The 25,465-nt window shown below is 38.2% G+C and overlaps 2 protein-coding genes across 3 annotated transcripts; both read left to right on the top strand.

Annotated features, from left to right (window-relative positions):
* Positions 1–75: 75 nt before the first annotated feature.
* LOC116300875 (neural cell adhesion molecule 2) lies at positions 76–12,242 on the top strand. 2 transcript variants are annotated; one of them, XM_031709839.2, is made up of 7 exons: positions 76–441; positions 6,448–6,768; positions 7,344–7,628; positions 8,019–8,348; positions 9,205–9,540; positions 9,878–10,021; positions 11,110–12,242. In XM_031709839.2, the coding sequence occupies exons 1-7, from the start codon at positions 414–416 to the stop codon at positions 11,199–11,201; spliced, it is 1,536 nt and encodes a 511-aa protein (XP_031565699.1). In that variant the 5' UTR covers positions 76–413; the 3' UTR covers positions 11,202–12,242. The 2 variants fall into 2 exon arrangements, with proteins under 2 accessions (XP_031565699.1, XP_031565700.1); XM_031709840.2 differs by lacking the exon at positions 76–441 and adding an exon at positions 4,249–4,291.
* Positions 12,243–14,671: 2,429 nt separating this feature from the next.
* LOC116300880 (contactin-5) lies at positions 14,672–25,456 on the top strand. Its single transcript, XM_031709848.2, has 7 exons — positions 14,672–14,851; positions 18,090–18,395; positions 19,881–20,183; positions 20,400–20,693; positions 22,389–22,697; positions 23,192–23,350; positions 23,775–25,456. The coding sequence occupies exons 1-7, from the start codon at positions 14,797–14,799 to the stop codon at positions 24,227–24,229; spliced, it is 1,881 nt and encodes a 626-aa protein (XP_031565708.2). The 5' UTR covers positions 14,672–14,796; the 3' UTR covers positions 24,230–25,456.
* The last annotated feature ends 9 nt before the right edge of the window (positions 25,457–25,465 follow it).

Here is a 25,465-nt window from a genome sequence, read left to right as displayed (position 1 = left end):
ATTAACGAGGTGAGGGTCTCCGCACAGTTCACGACGATACAAGGAAATTTAATATTAAACGTTCACGATTCACGAATTTTAGAACATGCTAGAGTCGCAAATCTGAGAACAACCTTCGCGAAAATTGAAAAACTCGCGAGCTCACGATTTCACGCAAATCCACGGCCTTACCTTGTCAACATGTTTAACACCTACGCAGGCAAAACCCTCAATTATTTCGACATGTGGATTGTGACGTGCACCTAGCTATACTTTTTAAACCTTCATTTCGGATAGCCATTTTGCATTTTGCAAGGCGACTGACAACACACACTAAAAGTTATCACTGAGAAAACTGACAACCAAGGACCGATTTATCCCCAGTATCTTCAGAGTTCTTTACCGGCTTTTCAACAGGCTGCACATATCTAAATATGCTTTTTCTGAAAGTGTTTATTTTTGGTAAGTAGTTCTTTTACTTTTTGTAATTTTAATAAGGATTATTTTTATAAGAACTGAACTGACATATAATACTTCGATCGTATCGGGTGATTCCTACAGTTGTATCGTCATGCAGTTCTCAGCATCCCGTGTGTCTAGATCAAAATAACTAAAGCCGAAAACCGTTTAATATTTCTTAATCTTGTCATTAAAAATGTCGACTGAGTTTGACGGGCTTTTCTTTTGTCGCCAATGCAGCTGCAAAAAGCATTATTTTTTTCCCCTTTGACTTCATAAGTACTCGAGTAGACAGGTCATCTCATCGGGATATTTCAAATCATTTATCACAACCAATAATCGCACTGACATATCCGTGAGTAAGCACTGCAAATGAGTTTTAGAGTTAAGGTATACTTCTTCCTCTAGAAAACTTCGTAAAATAAGTTTGCTGTTTCAAGGTCGTGTGTTTTGATCTTTCTCATCCACGCAGTCGTTATTCTTTATTCTCTTTTCTGTTGTTGAGAAGATTCAGATCTTAACTTAAGAGTGTTCTGACTTCATCTCTTGTTACGTAAGAGTCAAGGTCTGCGGACCCAGACTGGAGCGAAGGAGGCGTTAGTCTCCCTCGCATCCGTTTTTAGTGTCGGTCGTCACGCAACTCTTCCTCCCCACAAACGGCTGCTTGCATTCGAACTACATTCCTTTCTCATTATTTGGATCGTACCAATGAGGTCGAGCGTATTGTTTCCTATTGAGCCAATCACAGTGTTCGAAAGTATAAACATGGTGAGTTTCAATCGAGCTGCTTAAGAACATCCTCGAAAGAAATCACCAAAGTGAAGCTAGCGTCGGATTGGCAGCGTCGGATTGATATTCATTGAGATTCAGAATCATTTCCGGGGGAGGTCAAACAGGTCATTCTACTAAAATCCTCTTTTTCCCCTAACGGTGACAAAATCACAAACGAATTCCGATTAAACTTTCTTCTCTGATTTCTATTCATGATATTCTACGCTCTTAGTAGAATACACTGCCTATTCTCGACGAATTTACGGATTTTGATCTCAGCCTCGGATTGGACTCGTATTACAAGTTACGTTCAAAACATTCAACTGACAACAACAGACTGACGATTTAATTTTTATCAAACATTCAATTTATTTACTTCTAACCTTCATATAGTGAACTCGATTTTACTTTTAACCTTCGTATCGGAATCTACATTTCATGATACTGATTTTGCTCTCAGCCTCGGATTGGACTCGTATTACATCTCAGCCTCGGATTGGAATCGTATTACATATCTCAGCCTCGGATTGGAATCGTATTACATCTCAGCCTCGGATTGGGATCGTATTACATCTCAGCCTCGGATTGATCATGTTTTTATATTAAATTTAAAAAATATGATTCAACATTTTAAAGACCTTTTCCCTTCCCCGGTTACATTGTTGCATGCAATGGAACTGAATTTAGATGTGAAACACGAGCCGTGTGGATTGATAAAGATCACTGGCATTAAGGTATCTTTCTTGACAAGATATGGAGAAACACATTTAACTGAATAAACAATGCAGACATGAAATCAAGGTGGAGTGAGGCTCATAGAATTATACTTCATAACACCTTGCCATTTGTTGAAACTATTTAATCGAAAAGTTTTAATATTCAAGCTCGAGGAAATTAGCTAAAAATTTGTATAGGTGGGCACAAATTAGTAAGTACATGTACAAATTAGTAAGTTTACATATCGCCGCCTGCAGTTTAGCCTCCTTCACAGCCGTTCTTAGGGTCGTCACGCAACGTTTCGAAACGTTGCGTGACGACCCTAAGAACGGCTGCGAAGGAGGCTACCTGCAGTTGTCATCGCGATGGCATTAGATATAGCAAGTTTTGTTGATTCATGGTTAATTTGATTGATAAAAGTAAAAAAATTTATATTTAAATAGCAGTTGTAAACATCTCTTTAAATCGAAGTTCAAAACTTATTAAGCTTCGTATTACACCTTTTGCCGTTCATTAACAGAAAATGTACATTCATTTGTGACTTGTAATACGAGTCCAATCCGAGGCTGAGATCAAAATCCGTAAATTCGTCGAGAATAGGCAGTGTATTCTACTAAGAGCATAGAATATCATGAATAGAAGTCAGAGAAGAAAGTTTAATCGGAATTCGTTTGTGATTTTGTCCACCGTTAGGGGAAAAAGAGGATTTTAGTAGAATGACCTGTTTGACCTCCCCCGGAAATGATTCTGAATCTCAATGAATATCAATCCGACGCTGCCAATCCGACGCTAGCTTCACTTTGGTAAAGGAATCGGTGCGGAATATTCGCCGTTTTCGACTTCACACCGTTCTTCCTCTTCTAGTGAGCTTATCTTCACAGCACTAACTCCTAAACTATGTAACTTTGCGACTTGGTCATCCATTAGACGTATTAGCGACCTTTAGATACGACGACGAGTACGAGTACGATAACGCTAAACCGTAGTCGATTTCCGATTTTTTACAATCTAAAATTTCAATCTATTTTATACACGATCAAGACTACAAAGAGATAGTGCCAATCTTTAAAAGTTTTAACTCGGACTCGTTCTCGTACTCGTCGTCGGATCTAAAGGTCTCAATTAAAGGAGACACAACAGCCACGATGTGACCAGACTCTAGTGTATATTTGTAGTCAAATACGAGAGGCAGAGCTTGGTAAATTAGAGATTTGCCAAACCCTGTTGAAAGATTGTCAAAAATATCTTTTTTCTCTTGGACTAAAGTTTTGATAGCCGACTTCTGATGCGCATTCAGATCAGGAATACCGAACTATGAATACAAGAGGCCAAATATGCATGTACACTTCTTCTATGAACGAGTTGAGGATGCGAAATAAAAGCTGCACGGTGATTGGTCAGATCAAAAGTCCGCGAACGGTTCTCTAAATATGTAACCCGTCTTGTGATCGGCCAAATAATGAGAAAGGAATGTAGTTCGAATGCAAGCAGCCGTTTGTGGGGAGGGAGCGTTGCGTGACAACCGACACTAAAAACGGATGCGTGGGAGAATAAGAAGGCGTGAGCTGACTTGAAAATACGTGAAGCAGACTAAGAGAATATCTTGTCAGCTTGTCACGCTACAATTCTCCTTTATACAACTTGTGCTCCAACGTCGTTGCGAGACAAATTGAAGAGAAAATCGCGCCTTTAGTAGCAGGTGGATCAGTGAATGAATCTGAATAATCTTGATATAGTTTCTTTGTCGAGATTTTAGCAGCAAAAAGGTAACTGATCTGCTTTGGAAGAACTTCACTTCCATGTCGAAGAAAAACGACTATTTTTGAAAATACTTTTAATTAAGTGTTTAATATAGTAAGTGTACTTATTAGCAGCTGCAAAAATCCATGTCGTGACTGATCTGCTTTTGCAAGAATTTCACTTCCATGTCGAAGAAAAACGACTATTTTTGTCCACAATTTTAATTAAGTATTTAATATAGTAAGTGTACTTATTAGCAGCTGCAAAAATCCATGTCGTGACTGATCTGCTTTCGTAAGAATTTCACTTTCCCGCCGAAGAAAAACGACTATTTTTGGAAACACTTGAGTCAGTGTTTGTTATAATAACTGATCACCGACAAACTGTTTTGGTTGGAAAATCTGCTCGCTGCTTGCTACTACAGGTGCAGGATGTGTCTAATATTACATAGAGTTGCCATTTGTCGATTCGGCCCGGAAACACGTGCACGTCAGAGCGTATAAAAAATGTTTAATTAAATGGATATTTTTTTATTACTCAGCTATAAAACTAGAACTTCCTTTCTTAGAACAAACTTAACTTTGCTGCAATTCCAACATGAATGTTCTAAGGTTTTATATTATCGGTAAGTAATGATTTATATATTTCTTAAATTTGGTTTCCATAAGTAATTGCTTGGTTATTAATAATACAGAACTTGAGTTCTTTTTTTAAAGAATAACTTGAGATATGTAGAATATTTATTTTCTTTCGTATACACTGCCTTGCTTTTTTTTTTTTTTTTTTCTTTTTTTCTTTTTTTTCTTTTTTCTTTTCTTTTTTTTTTTTACGTTACCATAAAATCCACTTCTATATTTAATCTCTTCTAAATAAAATCACAAATGCCACGGTGAAAAGCTATAGCAAATAAAGGCAGAAAAATATAAGAAACAGGAAACGAAATTTTATGCTTCAAGCATGAAGTAAATAGCAAGAATAAAGGCCATGTGGAACCTCTATTTTTTTACTTTTCTTTCATCGAAGTTTTCTAAATGTCGCTTCTCTTTTATTGATCGACAAGACTTACTTTCTTGAAGTCAACATTTTAAGAAATCAGTTAAATTGGTATTTGGTTGACTTTGGTTGACTTTTTCCAGTTACTTGAGTCAGACTTTTGCGAATATAGGATTGATGACTCAAGATTTTTTGCCAGTGAAAATATTATTCTTACTTTGTTTTTTGCCTATGAAAAACTTATTACCGATATATATTTATTTTGTAATCTTAGCTTTATTATTTAGCCGTTTTGAAGCGCTCTTAAGGCAGGTTTTCGTATCAAAAACTACGAGTTTCATACATCATTTTGACTTATTCCTTGGTAGCAAGAGAGTCTCCCTCCTTCGAAGATTCATCGCATGATATGAATGCCAACGAAGAAGAAACTGCCAGCAGGGAATTAGACTTACGCCGTGATCTGATGAGTAAATTAGCGAACTAGTTTGAAGTGGTGTAGTGAAGCATAACTGTTATATTAAAACTTTATATCTTCGTGGGAGTAAAAGGAATTCGAATTTGACTTAATATAGAATATGAGTTGAGCAAGTGGAATTTTGTTTGGAAGGATTCGTAAGAGTACTAAATATTATACACTGAAATTTTTAGAAGGATTATAAGAAAGACAAGCAGTCATTAGTTTTAAAACATTTGTAGATTTTAAGAGGAATTGTTTTTCAATAATGAGCAATACGGGCAAGACGCGCCAAAATACAGACCTTCGTATGAGTTTTGATCCCAATTTTCGGTTTTGGATTAACACTCAAAGCCTGATGTACTATGATAAAATGCTTGTTAAAGCGGTATTTTCAATTGGTACGAAGATGTTTTGTTGATGATTTGTGTTAGAATGTAGCCTTGTCAGGCTTTTTTATAGAAAATGTATGGGAAATAAGCAAATGAAGGCCTAAACCTCATTTTCGATTCAAATTTTTGCTTTGGGTTAACACTTTGATGCCGATTTCATCGGTCATCTACACTTCCAAACAAGTTAAACTTTCTGAATAACAAGATTTTAGCGTTGTACAACAGCCTTTCTTCAAGAAAATAGTTTTTGTCGCTCACCGCTTGAATACGAAAAGAATTCTCTAAATTTATTATTATTATTATTATTTTCAAATGAATTTAATTTTTTTTATCGATGCCTGACCCTAAGACAACCTCTGGGCTAATCTAAGTTAGTCGTATAAAAGCAAAAAGTATAAACTGTAGCATGCTTTTAGTCCGATGCGCAGAAAAAGCGCGATACGATTAACGGTTTTTCCAATCCTTAACAAGGACTTCAAGTTTAGTGAATCATAGTGAATAATTTTAAGACCAGTGTCTACGGAATGACATACAATTGCCCCTCCCCCCCCCCCCCCCCCAACCAAAAAAAAAAAAACAGCAACAACAAATGGCAGATAGAGTATCACGAGCTAAGCTTGTTTTTTTTAAATGTATAATAAATTGTTTTCAAGCCGTACAAAGCTTTATTATCATGACTTAACACTTGTTTTGGTGTGCATCAATACAATAGCTCAATCTGATATCAAAAAATAGATTTATGAAGCTTCTCGAAATAATCGTTGTTATCACCGAAAAGGAATTCAGTTTTGACATAAGCTGCTTGTTTTACTTTACCGTCTGCATTTCAGAGCAGGTTTTCGACAAAATTCGAAGGTTTTTTCCCTGATATCGCTTGCAATCAATTGTCAGATTTTGAACAAACAGTTACATCTTATTCCTTTTCTCCGCATTCTTTTGTAGGTTTGCTGGCTTGTTTCGTTGGCGCTATACATATTGACGTGACTATCAACGGTGCTCAAGTAAAAAGCATTCCCGCAGGAAGTGACGTCGTCTTGAATTGTTCAGTACCACGTGACGATGCTGTAGACAGATTTGATTGGTTGAAAGGTAATCAATCAGTGTCAGATCACGTGGTCACTACGTCATTCCAGGGCGGTGTTTGGTGGTCCAGCTTGGTACTTCAGAATGTGTCTCCTATCAATACAACTGCAATGTATACTTGTCGTACATGGAAAAACAACTCAACCAAATCGACTCTTCAACGTCACGTCTGTGTTGATGGTAATTTGTTAATTTATAATAGAAGTAACCATTGGCAACAAGCCGTTTGTGAGCTGTTAGAAGTAAAAGAAAAGGAAAGGAAAGGAAAGGGAAGGAAATCGAAAAAAAGAATTAAAAGGAAAAATGAACATTACAGTGCAGAGACAATAATCGGGAGCACTTGAACAAAATTGAAGATAAAAAACTTTAGCCAATCAGGAGAGAGCAAAATCAGTATCATATTGATCTCAATGTTAATCGAAGTATTATGATCATCCGGGTGGATGTATTCAGACCGTTCTATACAATATTGACCTCAGCCAATCACGATCTCCCATTTCCACAGTTTTTGATAACATCTAAGTTTTTTCCTGGATATCTAGCTCTTGATTGGTTCAGGCTTTTGATTTCTTCGTTTTCAGTTTATGTCGTGATATTGGTCAACTTTCTTCAAGTGGTCCGGTGGGTTAGTGTACATGTGTCCGCACAGTAATTCACCTAGGTCTTCAACAAGGAATGCAGACATAAATATCCATTCGATTCAGTCCTCTATCAACTAATACTTAATCATGATATTTTCCCTTTTTCCCCGGCAGAGATAGTACTGCAAGTAGAGCCGAGAGCTTTGATGTTGGATGCTGGAGACAGTTCAGTGATAACATGCACAGTTCAAGCAAGTTGTGAGGTACCATCACTCCAGTGGCTCAAGCTGCCTGGGAACATCATCACCGACAAGCATAGGATTGTGAACACGTCCAAGACGGAGTTGAAGCTTAAACTGTCTGAAGTGAATTTAAAAGATCGTGGACTGTACTACTGCAGGGCGATCAATTCAGCTGGACGTGAAGTTAAAACACAAATGTTCTTACTCATAGTGAACGGTTAGGATCAAGTACCTTGTTTCAATTTAGCTTATTTTTATATCCTCTTATTAATGGTTTGCAATCATTTCCAAGAGATTCAAATGCATACAAAGACATGGCAGACATGTGTTAACAATGGAGGCCAATAAGGAATCTTTGCTCAAAATACCACCAACATGGCCGCGATGACGTGTCTTGCAAACGGAGAATGTTCCCCCCCTCCCCCCACGAGAATAGAACGGTTAAACGACAGCCGAATCTGTGGGCCAAAACAAAGTTATTTACTCGTTTGACAAATGCAATACCTTGTCAAGTAAAAACATTGCATTGTTCCTGCCCTCCAACATGGCGGCTGTGGATCCACTTTTTAATTGTTAAATTTAAAATTGCTTTCTTCGTTGTTAACAGAAGTATTATTGCCAAACCCACCCTTGGTGACGTCACCACATCAACACGTGGATGGTTACCATGGTAGCGACGTGACACTTTCCTTCTCCACTCAGTACACCCCAAGGCCCTTGTCCTATGGTGAATGGTACTATGATGGCAAAGTCTTACACGATAGCCCCAAGTACACTATACATAATCGTTGGTTCTTCCCAGGGACAGACCGGGGACTTTTCTCGATGACAGTACACAACCTGAATGAAGATGATTCAGGGAACTATACTTTAGAAGTAACAACATCAGTAAAACCTTTCGCTGTTGGTCACGTTCAACTGACAGTCCATGGACGAGGTAAATAGACCTTTTTAGCTTTGACGTAATAATTCTTTTCCATTTCAGACCACGTGTCATTCTCTTGACAGTAAGATCCTTCGTTTGAATTGCACCTATATTTATGTGTCTTCTCATGCACAACTGTTAAACAAAGAAATTATACTCTAGGGAATGACACGTAGTCTGGAATGAGAAAACATTACGTATATGTCCAGCCAAGCTAAAAGGGTCAATTAGACCATAGCTGACGTGAATGGGCTATGGGCCAATGAATCATGAGGCGTAGCCCATTGAATCCTTAAGCTCATGAGGTCGAGTAATACTACAATACAATACAATACAATAACTTTATTTAACGCATGGTCAAAAATACACTTAGCTAAATATATAGGATATTTTGCTAATTTGCAGGTACTGCCACAAAATAAAATATAATAGATTAAGAAAATAAATTAAGTTAAAATTATGATAGAATATAAATAAGATAACATATGTCTATACATAAATATGCAATATATAGTGCTGCATTAGGGAATGACAGAGAAATAAAACATACATTCACTGATCTTTTATCTTTACTATTTTAAAACCTGGCGTAGTTCTCTAGCACGTCAAATAGACCAGTAATCGCTTAGCCAATCAGGATGCACCATCTTTAAAAGTCAGCTTGTTTGTTTATTAGCCATTCTAAGGTTGAGTGGCAAACTAGGTCGAGTTGGCATCGCAGTGCATTGTGAGCTTGTTTTAGGGACTTTCCAAAATGGCGGCCATTTCGTTCCTTAAACGGCCCCAAAATGCACTGCAATGCCAACTCGACCCAGTCTTACCCTCAACCTCGGGATGGCTGAAACTTGTGTTCTCAAATCTTGATAAGATCCAAATGAGACGCACGGGATGGTACCAAATGTCCCTACAGTCAAAGCTAAGGAAATTGAAATTTCGTGCGAAATGGAATACCCTAACAGCGAGAAACAACCACCGAGACTTTACTGGGCGTTAAATGGCGAGAAGTTGACTCCACAGTCAAAGTACAAAACACGTTCCTTACAAGAGCACAAAGGTCACCATAACACGTTGATTAAAATGGTTGTCACCATATTCAACTACAGTCAAAGTGATTGTCGTTGGTATACCTGTGGTATGAATACGTCACAAGGCGTCAAGGAGAAGCTTGTAGCTCCATGTCCAATGAACCAAATTGAATCACAAGGTTGGTTATTTGTAATCAAGTAGAGTTGGTTTAATGTGAATGTGAAACCGCACGGGGCAAGGCACGGTCACGGGACACGTCACGGTCATAACAAATCACAGCGCATGAAATTACTTTTCATCCAATTAGAGCTCTAGAAACGGAAACGTCACGTTCACGGCATAATATTTTATAGTGTTTTTGACAATCATTCAAAAGCTCCTCAAATTATATACTTGTCCGTTGGCATCGCGGCTATGTTAAAACGTAGCTTTTCTGTTCTGTAACGAAATTGATATGCTTATCACCTGAATGATTAATATCGATATAAAAGTACCGCTTTATTCATTTTCTTTAGCAACATCAGAACAGGAAATATGTTGCAAGTGGATGTGGATCCCGATCACTCTGGCGGGTGTATTCATGCTGGTTGCCATGGTGATTGGATTAACGTGCCTCTTTGTTAAACATGAAAAGATTAAGAACAACATCTTCCATAAAGGTAGGTTTTTATTGTTGCAACCATATACCACCACCACCACCACAACCGCCACCATCATCAACATGATCATCATCATCATCACCACTATAATAAAAATCATCATCATCATTGTCAACATTATCATCATAATAATTAATCATCAATATGATCAACATTATTATTATTAACAACTTGATCATCAACATAATCATCAATATCATTAGCATCAACATCACCAACATTTTGACATCATCATCGTCATTATGATTATGATCATCAACATTATCAAAAGCATCATCATCATCTTAATCAACAACATCATCGTCGCATTATCATCATCAACATCATCATCGCATTATCAGCATCATCATCAGCATCATCATCATCATCGCATTATCAGCATCAACATCACCATCTCATCACCATCATCATCATCATCATAGCATTATCATCATCATTATCATCATCATCACATTATCAGCATCATCATCATCATCATGATCATGGCATTATCATCATCATCATCATCATCATAGCATTATCATCATCATCATCATCATCACATTATTAGCATCATCATCATCATCATCATCATCGCATCATCATCATCATCATCATCATCACATTATCATCATCATCATCACATTATCAGCATCATCATCATCATCATCGTCGCATTATCATCATCATCATTATCATCACCATCATTATCATCATCATAGCATTATCATCATCATCATCATCCCATTATCAGCATCATCATCATCATCATCATCGCATCATCATCATCATCATCACATTATCAGCATCATCATCATCATCATCGTCGTCGCATTATCATCATCATCATTATCATCATAATCGCATTATCAGCATCATCATCACCATCATCATCATCGCATTATCAGCATCATCATCATCATCGCATTATCATCATCATCATCATCATCGCATTATCATCATCATTATCATCGCATTATCAGCATCAGCATCATCATGGCATCATCATCATCATCATCGCATTATCATCATCATCATCATCATCATCGCATTATCAGTATCAGTACAATAACCAAAACGTAAAGATACTCTCGAATTCTTTCATGCAGGTTTTGTTCGTCATAGTGGCGAAGAAGGGCACGAGAAGTATCATGTTCATTCGAACGAGACTGTGCACAACGAGCTACATAGTAATCTATAGACACCATTCTAGTAGCAAGCACATAAACCTAAAATTTTGAAGAGCTCTGATTGGTTAGAATATTTCTCATAAAAATGTATTGAAAGACTAGTCACTAGAGCCTTTGCAATATTAAAGTCGATAAGATGGCAGAACGTGTAGCTTTAAAACAAAAAAAAAAAACCCCGGCTTTTTGAGGGAGTAAAATAAAAACCCGTTGATTTACGGAGCTCTAGCTATGATTCAAATTCGAGCATGCGCATTACATACCAGGTAACCAGGGGTGCTTAATTACCATTCAGTAAAAAAAAAAAAAAAAAAAAAAAAAAAAAATGGAAATTCTGGACAGAATGATAATGGTTCGATCATCTTTCGAAAATGACATTCAGAAGTTGTGGAGAACCTCTAGAGGTTGTACTGAATAATTTCCGAACGATGTGATTCGAACCGGAATTTCCTGATATTCCCCTTCACATTTCCCTGCGCCATCTTAAGGGTAGCCTTGCCTTTACATCGAAGCCAGACGAACGGAGAGCTTGCAATAATAGATACATGTGAATAATTATTCAAAAGGATAAGGTGGTAAAAAAAGGTGCCTATCATTGCAAGCGATATATAACGTTCGTCTCACTTCGATTCAAAAGGCACGGCTACCTTTCAAGATGGCGCAGGGAACTGTGAAGGCGACTATATCCTTCGCTTAAAGTCGTAAATCAAAAATACCGTCCAAAACTTAGTCCATTAAAACTTTTTAGGCTTCCTAACCAGATTTTTCTGCTGAATGGTAATCATCCTAAATTTCTAGAGTTTCCTTAGTTTCTGCCATTTCGTCGAGCATGCTTAGAAAGAACAGACCGCCTTTGACGAAATTCCAACCGAGTGAAAAACAAACACCAGCACTGCCGCGGAAGGAAAAGATTTATTTTAGTAACCCTATACGAAGGTTCATTATGTCACATATTATATCGGCCGAGAAAACTTTAGTTGAAAATCGTAAGAAATCACAGCAAAAGAATCATAATTAAACACAGTATGTTAATCAATAAAAAAATATTGAAAACTTTTGAGAACCGCATTTGTGGGTAGTTTTGTTTTGACATCAAGCGAGATTCCTGTGTCGTGTACACAGACGGCCGGACGGACGGAAGTGACGTCAGTCAAGCCATGATAAATCAATTCGATTATTTACCATTTTTTCTTAAGGGAGGCTCCGCTACAAATAACGCAGGAGAAAGCCTGGGGCGAGTACAAATATCCTGCGATATTTACCACTTTAAGTTATTTTGTACAGTAAAAAATCGGTTTTGAAAAACTAGTTTTAAAAAAACCGTTTTGAAATCTTTTGGGGTAAAAGTAAGCTCAGTTTGATAAATAAAAAAACCTGAAATAAGATCTATTCAGCAGAGTTTTATTTTCAAATTTAATGTTAAAACATGTTTTGAAGGAATAGAAAACGCCGCGCGCTGTGTGCAGTCATAAAGGATTTGTTATAAAGGATGTGTGGATTGGCAGAACACCAGAGAAGTGTTAGCAGGGGAAGCACGACGCGTAGCGGAGTGTTTTGCCAATCAATAAGTGTTTTATAACTCCACACAGCACAGCAAGCAAAACAGCCTTCATCAGGGTGAATGGCTGGTGCACTTGATTGCAGAAAGGTTGTAGTATGCATTTATACATATACCTAATGAGATATCAAGATATCAAATGAGATGCAGAATGTAAAACATGCTTAAATATGTTTGTTTAACCACAAAAATGAACTTGACTTTGTGCAATACTTATGTCTCTGATATATAATAGAAGATAAATAATACCAAATAAGTTACTTGCGGCGAAGAACGAGGGCATAATCCATTTTTTTGAGACCAGGATTTCTTGGACTTCCGCTATAAGAGCGTATACGTTTAAAGACTTGCCAAAAATAAAAATAAAATATGTTCCCGATTTCTAATTCTTATTTTGATCGGAAGTAAACGCAGAACTCTGTTTGAAAGCAGGTTTGAAAGCATAATTTTCATTATGTTTCATTTCCGGAAAACTGCGCATGCGCGAAAAATTGTAAACTAAATCATAACTACCTTGTTTTTCTTTCCCTAAACCCGAAGACATGCATTTGATGAATTGTTTCCCGCCATTATTATCTTATTACTAGCGGGAACAATTAATTCAGAACGAATATTTAACCGCTTCAGTGACTTTTACCCATATTCCTTTCGGTCCAGTCGCGTAGGCTTGAGCCGGTCGACGACAACGTTTTTTGCATGAATTGACTGTATTTGTTCCTGTGTCGACAAGGGCGTGCTAATTCATTGCGTTTGTTGAAGCTACATAAATGCTTTTTACAGATAATTATGTGCTTTTTAGTTAGACATAAATTACATTTTTTACTTACATTACTATACGGTCTACATTTTTTGAGAATATTCCACTTAATATTAAAAGTTTTGTTAGCGTCTTTTAAGTTCTAAATATGCTTTGAGAGTTCTGTTTCGTTTCTTCGGTTCTAATGCCTAAAGGATGTCTTTGTTTTGGGAAGCACGGGTGGCGTGGCGGTGTGAGCGCTCCCCTCTCACCAATGCGAACCGAGTTTGAGTCCCGCCAGGCTCGGTGTTGTTTTATGAGTAGAATTGTTTGTTGGTTCTCTCCTGTGCTTCGAGGGTTCTCCGGGTTCTCCGGTTTTCCTCCCTCCGCAAAAATCAACTCCTAGATTCCAATTCGATCACGGAATGAGGGCCACAGGTTTGTTAGTCACTGGCTATTAAGTGCTACCCTCGTGAAAAAAGGACGGTTTATTTTTTAGGTTTCTATTTATACATATATAGATGCAAGGTATCAAATGAATACTTAAAAAGTAACTTATTTGGTTTTTACTTATCTTCTTTATCAGAGACATGACTGATCGCACAAAGTCAAGTTAAAAATATATTCCATAAAATTTCGTGGTTAATCAATCGTATTTAAGCATGTTAAAACGTTCTGCACCTCATTTGATATCTTGAATCTCATTAGGTATATGTATAAATGTATACTACAACCGCTTTCTGCAATCGAGTATATATATATGTATATATGTATATAATATGATATATATATATATATATATATATATAATTTTTTCGATCGCTCCAGCTGCGACCTATTTTCAATGAAAACCGCGCTAAGCTATCGGCAAAATTACTGGCTGAATTCTCCAACACGATATGCATTAAATAAAAAAATAAAAAAAATAAAAAATAAAAAATAAAATAGAAAAAACACACACAGGAAGCCATTCACATGGCTTTCCTAAAACATTCCTCATTCTTATTATTAGTTCGGTTGAGAAAAAATAGTGTAAGAAAATTCTCGATATGAATTTGGCACGCGTTCAACTCCTCTCACATTTATTTTTCACCAGTATGCAAATGTAGACCGTAAATTAAAGGAAACGAGTTTGTCCTCCTACGATGTGACATAAAATAATGAATATCAAGCAACCATCTGGTGTTATTCAAATATTCTGTAGCTTCCAAAATGACTAGTATTCAATATGGATTCAAAAATCTCGAGAAAACATCAATCCCGATAGGATCAAAAAAGCAATATTGTATAGTGTCTCTGCGACGCTGTCACCTTCATGAGGATCAATAAGAATCCGTTCCTTGGTTTTGCTCTCTCTCTTGTCATTTATGGTAAGCAAAGTCATTCATTTATGTTACAAGTTTACATTTATCTTTGACTAAGCTCAAAATTCATCCAGTAGTGACAATGTGGTGTCGAAGGTTTTATTGCAAGCAAGTTCTGTTACGTTATTCATATCTTAATGATGTCTTAATAAAACGCTTTTGTTCTATAAGCTTTTTTCCTACCTTTCGCCACAGTAAGTTCTTTTAGCTAAAACCTATTAATGAATAGTCATGAACCACGTTAAAGTCAAGCTTTTTTCAGTTATACATCAGTTCTGCATTAATTTTATCTCTCTTTAGTAAGCTAAATCGCAGTGATAGTCGAATGAAGTAAGATGAAGCAATCGTTGTTAAACGAAAGCTAAACATGCAAATAGTCTGGTAGTTGTTAGTATTACAAACTGCATTGACAGCACCACGTTAAATTTCTATAGACATTGATCTATCTATAAGACGATGTGCAAACAATTAAAAAAAAAAAGATTTTTTGGCGGATGAATGAAAAATATTGAATGACAGCAAGCGGGACATACAGATGATGCAGTTGACATTTAAAAGTCATTGCTGTATCCTCCGTGTTTTTTTTTTTTTCGTTCTCTATTCTATTCTCTCGTTTAACTTTTTAAATCTTTATCATTTCTTTAATCCGTTTTCCATTTGTAAAAATCATTTTTTAAGACACCTTATTTATTCATTTCATTTCACCTTTTCTCATTTCCTGTCCCTCTCCTCTCCTTTCGTATATTCCGTTCTCTTCTCGTATTTTTCTCTCCTTTTCTTTCACCGGATGCATGACCGGTTCCTAATTGAATTTTCCCCCTGTTTCCTGCGTGGGGACCGAATCCCCCATTATTTAACCAGCTATGCCAAATTAACTCGGAACTAGACATACATAGAACAATTTCAATTAAGCTTTTAGTTTATTTTACTATTAATCGGTGTGCCATTTTTTATCGGCTGCGACGTCTATTATTACTTTCTGAAGTAATTCTTATTCCAGGCACGCTCAAGATCGTTAATCAAACCCAGTTTTTTTAATATTTTTTTTTTACTCGGTTATAAAAGTGTTCAGTATAAATATATATAAAGTATATCAAAATATATGGGATATCTTCCCAGAATTTTTTTTTTCAGAAAGCCCTAGTGATGGACAACTGGAAAAAATATACATATATACACTTGATTGCAGAAACGTTGTAGTATACATTTATACAAATACCTAATTTATTCAGTATAGTTAATGATATGCAAAACAGAAAACTCGCTTTATTTATTATTTGTTTCATTCAATGAACGTCAAAATATTTTATTCTTGTGTTTTACATCCTACAGATTATAAATCAATTGGTTTTGAGGGTTAAAAAAGTAAAATTGCAATATGCATCTCATTAGGTATTTGTATATATGTATACTACAACGTTTTTGCAATCGAGTGTATATATGTGTGTGTGTGTGTGTGTGTGTGTGTGTGTGTGTGTGTGTGTGTGTGTGTGTGTGTGTGTAGTTTTGTTAAGATTTATTATTTCTAGTAACAGGTTCAGCCCTCGACATTTTTGATCTTTCTGTCATTAAACTAGTGAGACACATTGGCGTCTCGATTCATTATAAAAGAGGCTTACCTTTAATTCTTTGAAAATTGATATTTCTTATAAAGAGGATGAGTATAATAACACTTAAACTTGATTGAAATCTAACCAATCAAAGTATGTGTGGGTGTGGGACGTGTGTGTGTGTGAGTGTGAGTGTTTATGTGGAAGTGTGGAAGGAAAAGGTGTGCGTTGAAGGCTCAGTTTATGGCGTGGGCCTGTCCTTATAGTTATAAAACAAGGTGGGGTTAAATTACAGTCTTTTTAAAAAGGTGGCTTAAAACCGAGCACTGATGGAGATCAGGCGTAATGAAGTGCGCAACGTCGACTTTTACCTAATTAGCGCCCTGGTGGCTCCATATAGTTTTTGTTCGCGCGCGCGCCAGGTTGTGCACGAGCATGCGCAGTACCAGAACTTGAAGAATTTTTATTTTGATATCGTCACGAAAAGTCGGTTACACGCGTTATTTCAAAAAATAAAAACTCAAAAACTACGCGGTCAAAAATCTTTCAATTTCTACAGTTTTTTTCTTCGTAGAATGATAAGGCAACTGACGCAATATAAAAAATACTTGGACTACAGAAAACTTTTTATCTTGACAAATCGATATTTCTTTAATATCTTGGTTTCTATAGTCACGATTTTAATAAAACGCTTTCATATAATAGGTATCAAAACAAACTTTCATATTACACAATCGGGAAACCCGAGATTTTAATTTCTAATGGCAAAAAGGGCCCGTTTTGCGGCTGACGTGTCGCTGCTATGGTAACTATTCACGTGATTATTTTCACGAAAAATGATTCCTAAACTCATAGTCTTATGGTTAGCGTATCAGATATCAAGATATGATAATTTCTAGTTCTATTAAGGAACATTAGAAGTAAAGCTGAATATGAAAAGAATAGTGAAAACAAGTGCTTGAGATCCAAACTTCACACAAACCACTCATTTTCATATTTTCGCGACCCAAACAACAAGTTATAATCTATATCTTCTGAGATTTTAGGGGCCGTCAATTATGTACTGTCGGGGTAGTTTTTTCCCAACTGCGGAGCGATTCCCAAAAACACGAAGTCTGGACACAGGCAGCCCATTAAGTGGAAATAACTTATTTAGACGAGGTATATGATTTAAGAAAAACCGTGAAATAGTAAGGCTCCCCCCCCCCCCCCCCTACAAATAACAACTAAGATAGACACAATAAGTTCCATACAAGTGGGTGAAAGATCTTATTGCAAATAAAGAGGAATTCATAAATATCGAATTTTCGCAATATGCATACATACAAAAACCAAGATTGGGCTGCCTGTGGTCTGGGGCCATGTTGGTCTAGTAATTATTTTTAAAATGCGGGCAAAATTATAGAACCCGTGTTATTGGCTTGACCCACTTGTACTAATTTTTCATCAATAGCAACGTTTCACGGTTACTAAAAATAGATATCGCAAAGCATTGAGGGATCGAAATGCTGACAAACATTGCGAGTATCAGTCGAAAAACCATAGTTCTTCCAGGAATTGAAAACAACGATACTACAAAATATTAATTAATTGTTGCAGCATGTCACGTTTCGATCCCATGATGCACTATTGTGGCGTCATCTATAGAAAACGCTATTATCAATGGGTTTTTGAAGTCTTGTGGAACTTCACAGGCAATACACACGTTAGAGGAGATCTGGTCTGTACTACAACGCCCTCTGGTGTGCATCAAGTAGAACCAGGAAGCACGCTGAACCTCACGTGTTTCGGTAGACCTAGATCAGGACAAGTATTAGTCTGGTTCAAGGATGGAAAAACCATCACAAGTAACGTCACAAGTATCCAAAAGCCAGGGTCAAAGGTCAGGTCGATGGTGACCTTGATACAGAACGCGTCGACTGCAGATTCTGGGAGATATGAATGTCGAGATCAGGGAGGGAGCAGCCATGATGTCTGTGAATGGAGGCTGGATGTATTTGGTATGATTTTGAGAATCTTTACTGACTTTATTTACCTAGTGCTAGCTTATCTCAAGTTTTGAGACAATTATTGGTCACTGCTTAGCTAACAGAAATTCTTGAATGGGGAGATTTTGTATGATTGAAAAAAAAAAAAGCCTTACCACCCGGTACGGTCATGGTACGGAAAACCCTCTTCAACCCGGTACGGTCAGGGTACAGAAAACCCTCTGCCACCCGGTACGGTCAGGGTACGAAAATCCTCTGCCACCCGGTACAGTCAGGCTACGAAAACCCTCTGCCACCCGGTACGGTCAGGGTACAGAAAACCCTTTTTCACCCGGTACGGTCAGGGTACAGAAAACCCTCTGCCACCCGGTACGGTCAGGGTACGAAAACCCTCTTTCACCCGGTACGGTCAGGGTACGGTAAACCCTCTTCCACCCGGTACAGTCAGGGTACGAAAACCCTCTGCCACCCGGTACGGTCAGGGTACGAAAAGCCTCTTCCACCCGGTACGGTCATGGTACAGAAAAGCCTCTGACACCCAGTACGGTCATGGTACAGAAAACCCTCTGCCACCCGGTACGGTCAGGGTACGAAAATCCTCTGCCACCCGGTACAGTCAGGCTACGAAAACCCTCTGCCACCCGGTACGGTCAGGGTACAGAAAACCCTCTTTCACCCGGTACGGTCAGGGTACAGAAAACCCTCTGCCACCCGGTACGGTCAGGGTACGAAAACCCTCTTTCACTCGGTACGGTCAGGGTACGGTAAACCCTCTTCCACCCGGTACAGTCAGGGTACGAAAAGCCTCGGCCACCCGGTACGGTCAGGGTACGAAAAGCCTCTGCCACCCGGTACGGTCAGGGTACAGAAAAGCCTCTGACACCCAGTACGGTCATGGTACGAAAACCCTCTGCCACCCGGTACGGTCAGGGTACGAAAACCCTCTGCCACCCGGTACGGTCAGGCTACGAAAACCCTCTGCCACCCGGTACGGTCAGGGTACGAAAAGCCTCTGCCACCCGGTACGGTCATGGTACGAAAACCCTCTGCCACCCGGTACAGTCAGGGTACGGAAAATGAACTCGTCCAAATAAGAAAGACGAAAATGTGACAAAATTCCAAAGTGATTTTAACGGAATATGAACAAGTGAATTGTGCCGAATTGAATTCTTTCAAAGTCAACTAGCATTAGCAAAAATAAAAAGACAGTAAAGTCAACTAGCATTAGCGAAAAGAAAAAGACAGTAAAGTCAACTAGCATTAGTGAAAAGAAAAAGACAGTAAAGTCAACTAGCATTAGCGAAAAGAAAAAGACAGTAAAGTCAACTAGCATTAGTGAAAAGAAAAAGACAGCAAAGAAACATAGTATTGCACATTAAAATATACATCCACATTTTGGCGGAAACCACCCCTCATATAATTCAAGTTACCCTACCAAATTGTGTTGTTATCCCTACTCAATTGTGTAGTTAAAAGTGTCTTGTTTTCTTCGTCAAGCTCCTCCTTCCATAAAACTCATCAGCCCAAGCTCTGAGAATATGATAGGTGCTACTTCGATGATAAATTGCAAGGCATCCGGCTATCCGTTACCCGTCTACAAGTGGCTCTTCAACGGCCTTGAAGTGACAAATCACACAGGTATTGGTCCAATTTATAAACCGTACCTAAAAGTTAAAAGCAAGCAGCATGAATCAAATTTGAGAATACAACTGGCGACCAGGAATAACAATGGAAATTATACTTGCATTGCAAGCAACAGCAGAGGACAGGACGAGAAGAGTACAGCCATGGTGTTCAGAAGTAAGTAACCTAGATATACACGTGCTACCCATATAGTGAGTATAGGACTGTATATCAAGCAACAGTAGAGGACAGGACGAGAAGAACACACAGACCTGAGGGTTAGATATAGCTAATGAAAACATACCAGCTTTTAGATAGTAAAAACCAGTACAGTAACAGGGGACAGCAAAAGTATAGAATATATGGACTTACAAAACGTGAACACTTTTCTAGACCCTGTACCAGTCGTGCATATAGCAAAATACATGGTTCTCAAATCAAGGTGGGAGAATGTCAGTCTACGATGCTTGGTCTCTGATATCTTTCAGACGCGAACTATAGTTACTTGGACACACAACAATCGTCAGTTGGTTGATCACAAGGAACATTTCTTCGATAACAACACCGTGGTATCGATGCTAAGGATCCACAACGCTTCAGACGAAGATGTTGGGGTGTACTGGTGTCATGTTAAGGTGTTAAATATGAAGGAGAGAGGCAACACGCGACTCATTCGGGCAGAAGAAGGTAAGAACCCTCAACCATCCTTGGCAGAAACGAGTGGGGGTATGGGGGCTGGGACTGGGACTGGGTAACACTTTTGGGTAGACAGTCGGCAAGTCCAGTAAGATATGAGCAAACGAAGGTAGGAACCCTTAACAATCCTTGGAGAAACGAGTGGGGGTATAGGGGCTGGGACTGGGTAACACTTTTGGGTAGACAGTCAGTAGATCCAATAAGATAAATACTACATTACAAGGTCGTCTTATTATGATTACAACACTAGTATTGGTCTCCCTGTGGTGGTTTTGGAGGGAAAAGTGTAGTCGAAGCAACGAACATGGCGGTGTTACGGGACAACAATCAAACAAATATCATACCTCTTTAAATTATTTTTATTATCGCTCAATTAATTATTACGCATGTCTTAAAGACGATACACAAGCCCGTAAGTCATGTGCTTTTCACGAGTGGTACGTACAACCAAGTCTTGGCCTTGAACTACCTTAGTCTTATGTAACCTTCCTGTCTTGGTCTGGACTTGTCATATGTCGTATTTGACTCTTTGGCCCCCTGAAGTTTATTAAGTCAATCTGTATTCAATCCGTGCCCTAATACCGTTTAAACCGTTGTAACAATTGACCTTTCTATGATCAAACGCTTCCTTGTAGATCGTAGTTTATTCGTGTGCAAACTGATTTTTGATTCATTCATTCATCATTTAGATATTCTTAGTTTTCCTATTCTAATTAAGAGGCAACGCCTCCTGAAATTTATTAGTTAATATCGGATAATTATGACAACCTGTCATTTAATTTGATTATTGTACAAATCCATATAAAAAGGATATATGCATTGAGATAATTCAGTTAGTTAGTAGAAGATAATATAGGTAAGTTGTAGTGCTTGGGAACGAGGTTATTCCGGGCGAAAGGGCTTTCGCCCGGAATAACCTCGTTCCCAAGCACTACAACTTACCTATATTATCTTCTACTATTTCATTAGTGCCACGCGGTCCACATACTCTCATCTTTGCATCATAATTACCGCGACCTAACATCTATTTCACCCCGGCCTGCTCTCAGTCTGACCTCTAGCTCAGCTGGTAGAGCATCGGTAGTACAATTCCGAAGGTCGTGGGTTCGAATCCCAGCGAGGTCGGAAATTAATTTTTCCGAATTTAATTCCAAGGGCTTTCGCCCGGAATAACCTCGTTCCCAAGCACTACAACTTACCTATATTATCTTCTACTATTTCATTAGTGCCACGCGGTCCACATACTCTCAGTTAGTTAGTAGTGGAGTTCAGTTGTAGAAGTTGCTTTTGGCCTTCCAATAAAAGTCTCTACCAGCAAATCGCCCCGTAATTAATAGCGGCGTTGTGAACTGACAGAAACTTGCGATTTTTCTCGAAATTCGGCTAAAATTGAATCTTTTTGAATAAAAAACAAACAAAATGTACCCATCGTCGCCAGCAAATAAATCGTGCACGGAAATGGCGTGTTTTTTTATTTTCTTCCGTGATTGGTGGTTAGTGACTTGACGTCATGATGGACAAAATATGTTTGTACCCAAGCTAGACCACAATGTAACCGACACCTCAGAGGCAAGAGAGTGAGTCATTCAGAGTTTAGAAAAACTATTTTTTTTTTTGCAATAAAAATACTATAAATAACCCAGACTAAACGTAATATTCTAAAATGTTTAACCTTTTCAATCACAGGATTACCATCAGTCGTGACAGAACAGCCTATCGTCACGTCGCGATTAGGCAAACGTCTAACACTGTTTTGTACTGTGACGTACCCAAGATACGATGTGATCATCACGACCTCTTGGACCAAGAACGGCTCTGTATTATCTCATCCTTCTGGCTACAGCACCATGGAGACCCCTGAAAATAACTCCAAAATGTTTTCGTTGACTATTAAGAACTTTACACTTGATGATGTGGGAACGTACGTATGTAGGGCCGAGACAACGACCGGGACCAACTGGACTTCGATTGAAGTAAAGATCCAAAGCCATACAGGTAAGGCTGAAATGATCCAATAGCTGCCTAATTTATCCGTGAAAATTTAAAGTAACTAATAAAATTGTATGTACAAATTAGTACAAAATTTTGAAGGTCTACGAGTTTAGAGTGCAAACGTACCATATATCCAAGAAAAATTGTGTAAGAAATTTTACAATAAGTTCAGAAGACCCCAGTAGACCGTAGGCCCACAAAAAAATTCTACTAATTTGTACAATATCCTTATTATCCTATCCCCCCCCCCCCCCCCCCAACTCTTCGAAGTTGAAAATAATAAGAATAAAGAATAAGATAGTATCTAAAAAGGACGTGTGATGTGATGTCTTTCTAGGTTACAGCCTACCCTCCTTGAAATCGTTCTGGATCGAGACTGTAACTTTTTTTGTAAGTTGTTGGTCTCCCCCAGGAAAGCACTAGGGCCATCCTTCACTCCTTTTATATTCATTCAAGGTCAAACAATTTATATTCGTTTGGTGTACTCTGTTTTTCAGTTCAAAAACAACTTTCATCTTCCGAGGCTCGTGTTCCAACATTCTCTCTTGATATCATATTCCTGGTGGCAGCGCTGGGCTCAATCTTTGCTCTCGCGACAGTCATTACCATTCGTTATCTATACAGAGTGAAGCCTAAAAAACTGGCTGCCAGAAATAGTGAGTTTTTAGATTCATTGGACCTGCTTTTCTTTTGAGAAATTTAAATCAAATGAGGTTAACTGACTAATTTAAAATTATTGCTTTCCTAAAATTTGTTTCTTAACTACATTAAAATTTGTACGAAAAAGTCTAGCGAGGGGGCTCTTGGGGGTGGGGTTCAATCAAACACGTTGACGCCATTTACACGCGTGTGTGATTCAAAAGGCGCCAAAACTTCGGTCGATTGTTTACAAGTTTTATGAGCCACACTCACCGGGCCTATCCGGGCCGATCCAAACGCGTGTAAATGACGTCAACTTGTTTGATTGACGGCAGTCTATTGCAAAGTGCACGTCGCGATTTTTGTCTGGGGTGGCCGCGTAGCAATGCAAACGCCGGTAACAAGATGTATTTCGTCTAATACCTCTTTCATTCTTTCTAGAGCACCGTGGCTCATCCCATGAGTACAAATATGAATCATTCTTATCCTTCAGTAACCAAGACTGTAAATGGACCACAACATATCTCATCCCTCTTCTCGATAAATACTCTTTCAAGTATTGCGTCACCAGAAAAGATTTCGAAGTCGGTAAAGCCATGATAGAAAACATTGCAGACAGCATCTATCAAAGTCGCACAGTCATTGCTATTGTGTCGAAAAACTTCATGAAAAGTAATCATTGCCAGCAGGAACTAGATCTGGCACTGTATAAAAGTGCTGAGCTGGATGACGGGTCTCTCATAGTTATTAGGATTGATAGCATCGAGAAAAGTCTGTTACCAAAAGCGTTAAGGAACAGAACATTTCTGGACTATGCAGACATGGAGGAAAGGAAACATTGGGAAAGAAGATTGTTGAAATGTTTACTTTCTCATACGAGAAACAGTACAGAATGATTTGAAAGAAAATCTCGGAGAAATTCAGAAATTCAGGAATTAATGGAACCTAGGCATGAAATTGAGTTTGTTCTGTGAGTTCTGTGCGTTGGCTTTCAGAAATACATACTGTGTCAACGCCAAGCAAACCGGCAATATAATAGGGCGATTTTGGTTAACCTGTGAAATAGAATAGACCAACTACAGTGGATTATCTATTAAAATATATAATCCCTGAAATAGATAGTATGTACTTATAGAGTTTTATGGTAGATCTCATAGGCTTTTCGGTGTATTTGCGAATTACACATTGTTAACAAATAATGTTTGTTTCACGACGAGTTACGTAAAATCACTCTAAGGCCTCTTCCATACTTATCCTATTATTACGGCATGTTCAAAGTCCGAATCAGTCTCAAAAGCATATCATTTCTATCCAGTTGTGCCAAAGGCAGATCCCGGAATTTGTTAGGGGTGTGTCCCAAATGAATTTAAAAAAAATAGAGATCAGTATTATGCATCGTATGTAATTACAGCGTTATCGGGTTGTCCGGCATACCGCAGGACACCCACTGGGTCCCCCCTGTGTACAATAGCGTCATGTTGTAGATTGTATTTTTGGTCACCGAAATCAGCTTCAAACACTTTCCAAACCAGGTATGTTCACATGTTTTTTGTGCTCAAACACTTGGCGCCCAAAATCAAAAATCTGATCTGAGATCTTGACGAAGAAATGACGTCACTGCAAAACTAAGGTTGTCATGAAGCCTGTGAAAAATGACCAGTGAAACTACTTAAAAACATGTCCGCCAGTTTTCTGCAATAAAAATATAAAACGCATTAGTTATTGTGTCACTGTTATCGAAAGTGCGCATTAGCAACTTTATATATATTTTCATTTGGTGGTCTGGAAATCCGTGCCGATTTCAAGACGAAAAATGACACAGTCAGTTTTGAAAATGTTCTTGATTCTGATTGGCTATTATTTTCGACGTTTGCCCTAGGCCTAAGGCCCCGTCCACACTATGCCGGATAAATTTGAATCCGAATTTTTATTTATTCGGTTCCATTTCGAAAATTCGTTTTCGGTGAAGAATTGTTCCGGATTCGCCCGGACTAGTGTGGACGGTAGGCTTAACCGAATAAATAAAAATTCGGATTCAAATTTATCCGGCATAGTGTGGACGGGGCCTGAGCGATTATTTAAATTAAGGAATTTTATCAAAAAATAAAAACCTAATTAAACTAGGTCGGGAG

The sequence above is a fragment of the Actinia tenebrosa genome, unplaced genomic scaffold (genome assembly GCF_029948245.1).
Source record: "Actinia tenebrosa isolate PJP-AT-01 unplaced genomic scaffold, QUT_ActTen_1.0 PGA_scaffold4__44_contigs__length_22323623, whole genome shotgun sequence".
In the NCBI taxonomy this organism is placed as follows: Eukaryota; Metazoa; Cnidaria; class Anthozoa; order Actiniaria; family Actiniidae; genus Actinia; species Actinia tenebrosa.
This window is presented reverse-complemented; position numbering and strand designations above follow the sequence as displayed.

Excerpts from the sequence above, each read along its gene's own strand:
- LOC116300875 (XM_031709839.2), top strand. The coding sequence starts at position 414 with ATGCTTTTTCTGAAAGTGTTTATTTTTG. Across the intron at positions 8,349-9,204 it reads ACTGACAGTCCATGGACGAG|ATCCAAATGAGACGCACGGG; the intron begins GTAAATAGACCT and ends AATCTTGATAAG. Across the intron at positions 9,541-9,877 it reads GAACCAAATTGAATCACAAG|CAACATCAGAACAGGAAATA; the intron begins GTTGGTTATTTG and ends CATTTTCTTTAG.
- LOC116300880 (XM_031709848.2), top strand. The coding sequence starts at position 14,797 with ATGAGGATCAATAAGAATCCGTTCCTTGGTTTTGCTCTCTCTCTTGTC. Across the intron at positions 18,396-19,880 it reads ATGGAGGCTGGATGTATTTG|CTCCTCCTTCCATAAAACTC; the intron begins GTATGATTTTGA and ends TTCTTCGTCAAG. Across the intron at positions 23,351-23,774 it reads AAAACTGGCTGCCAGAAATA|AGCACCGTGGCTCATCCCAT; the intron begins GTGAGTTTTTAG and ends CATTCTTTCTAG.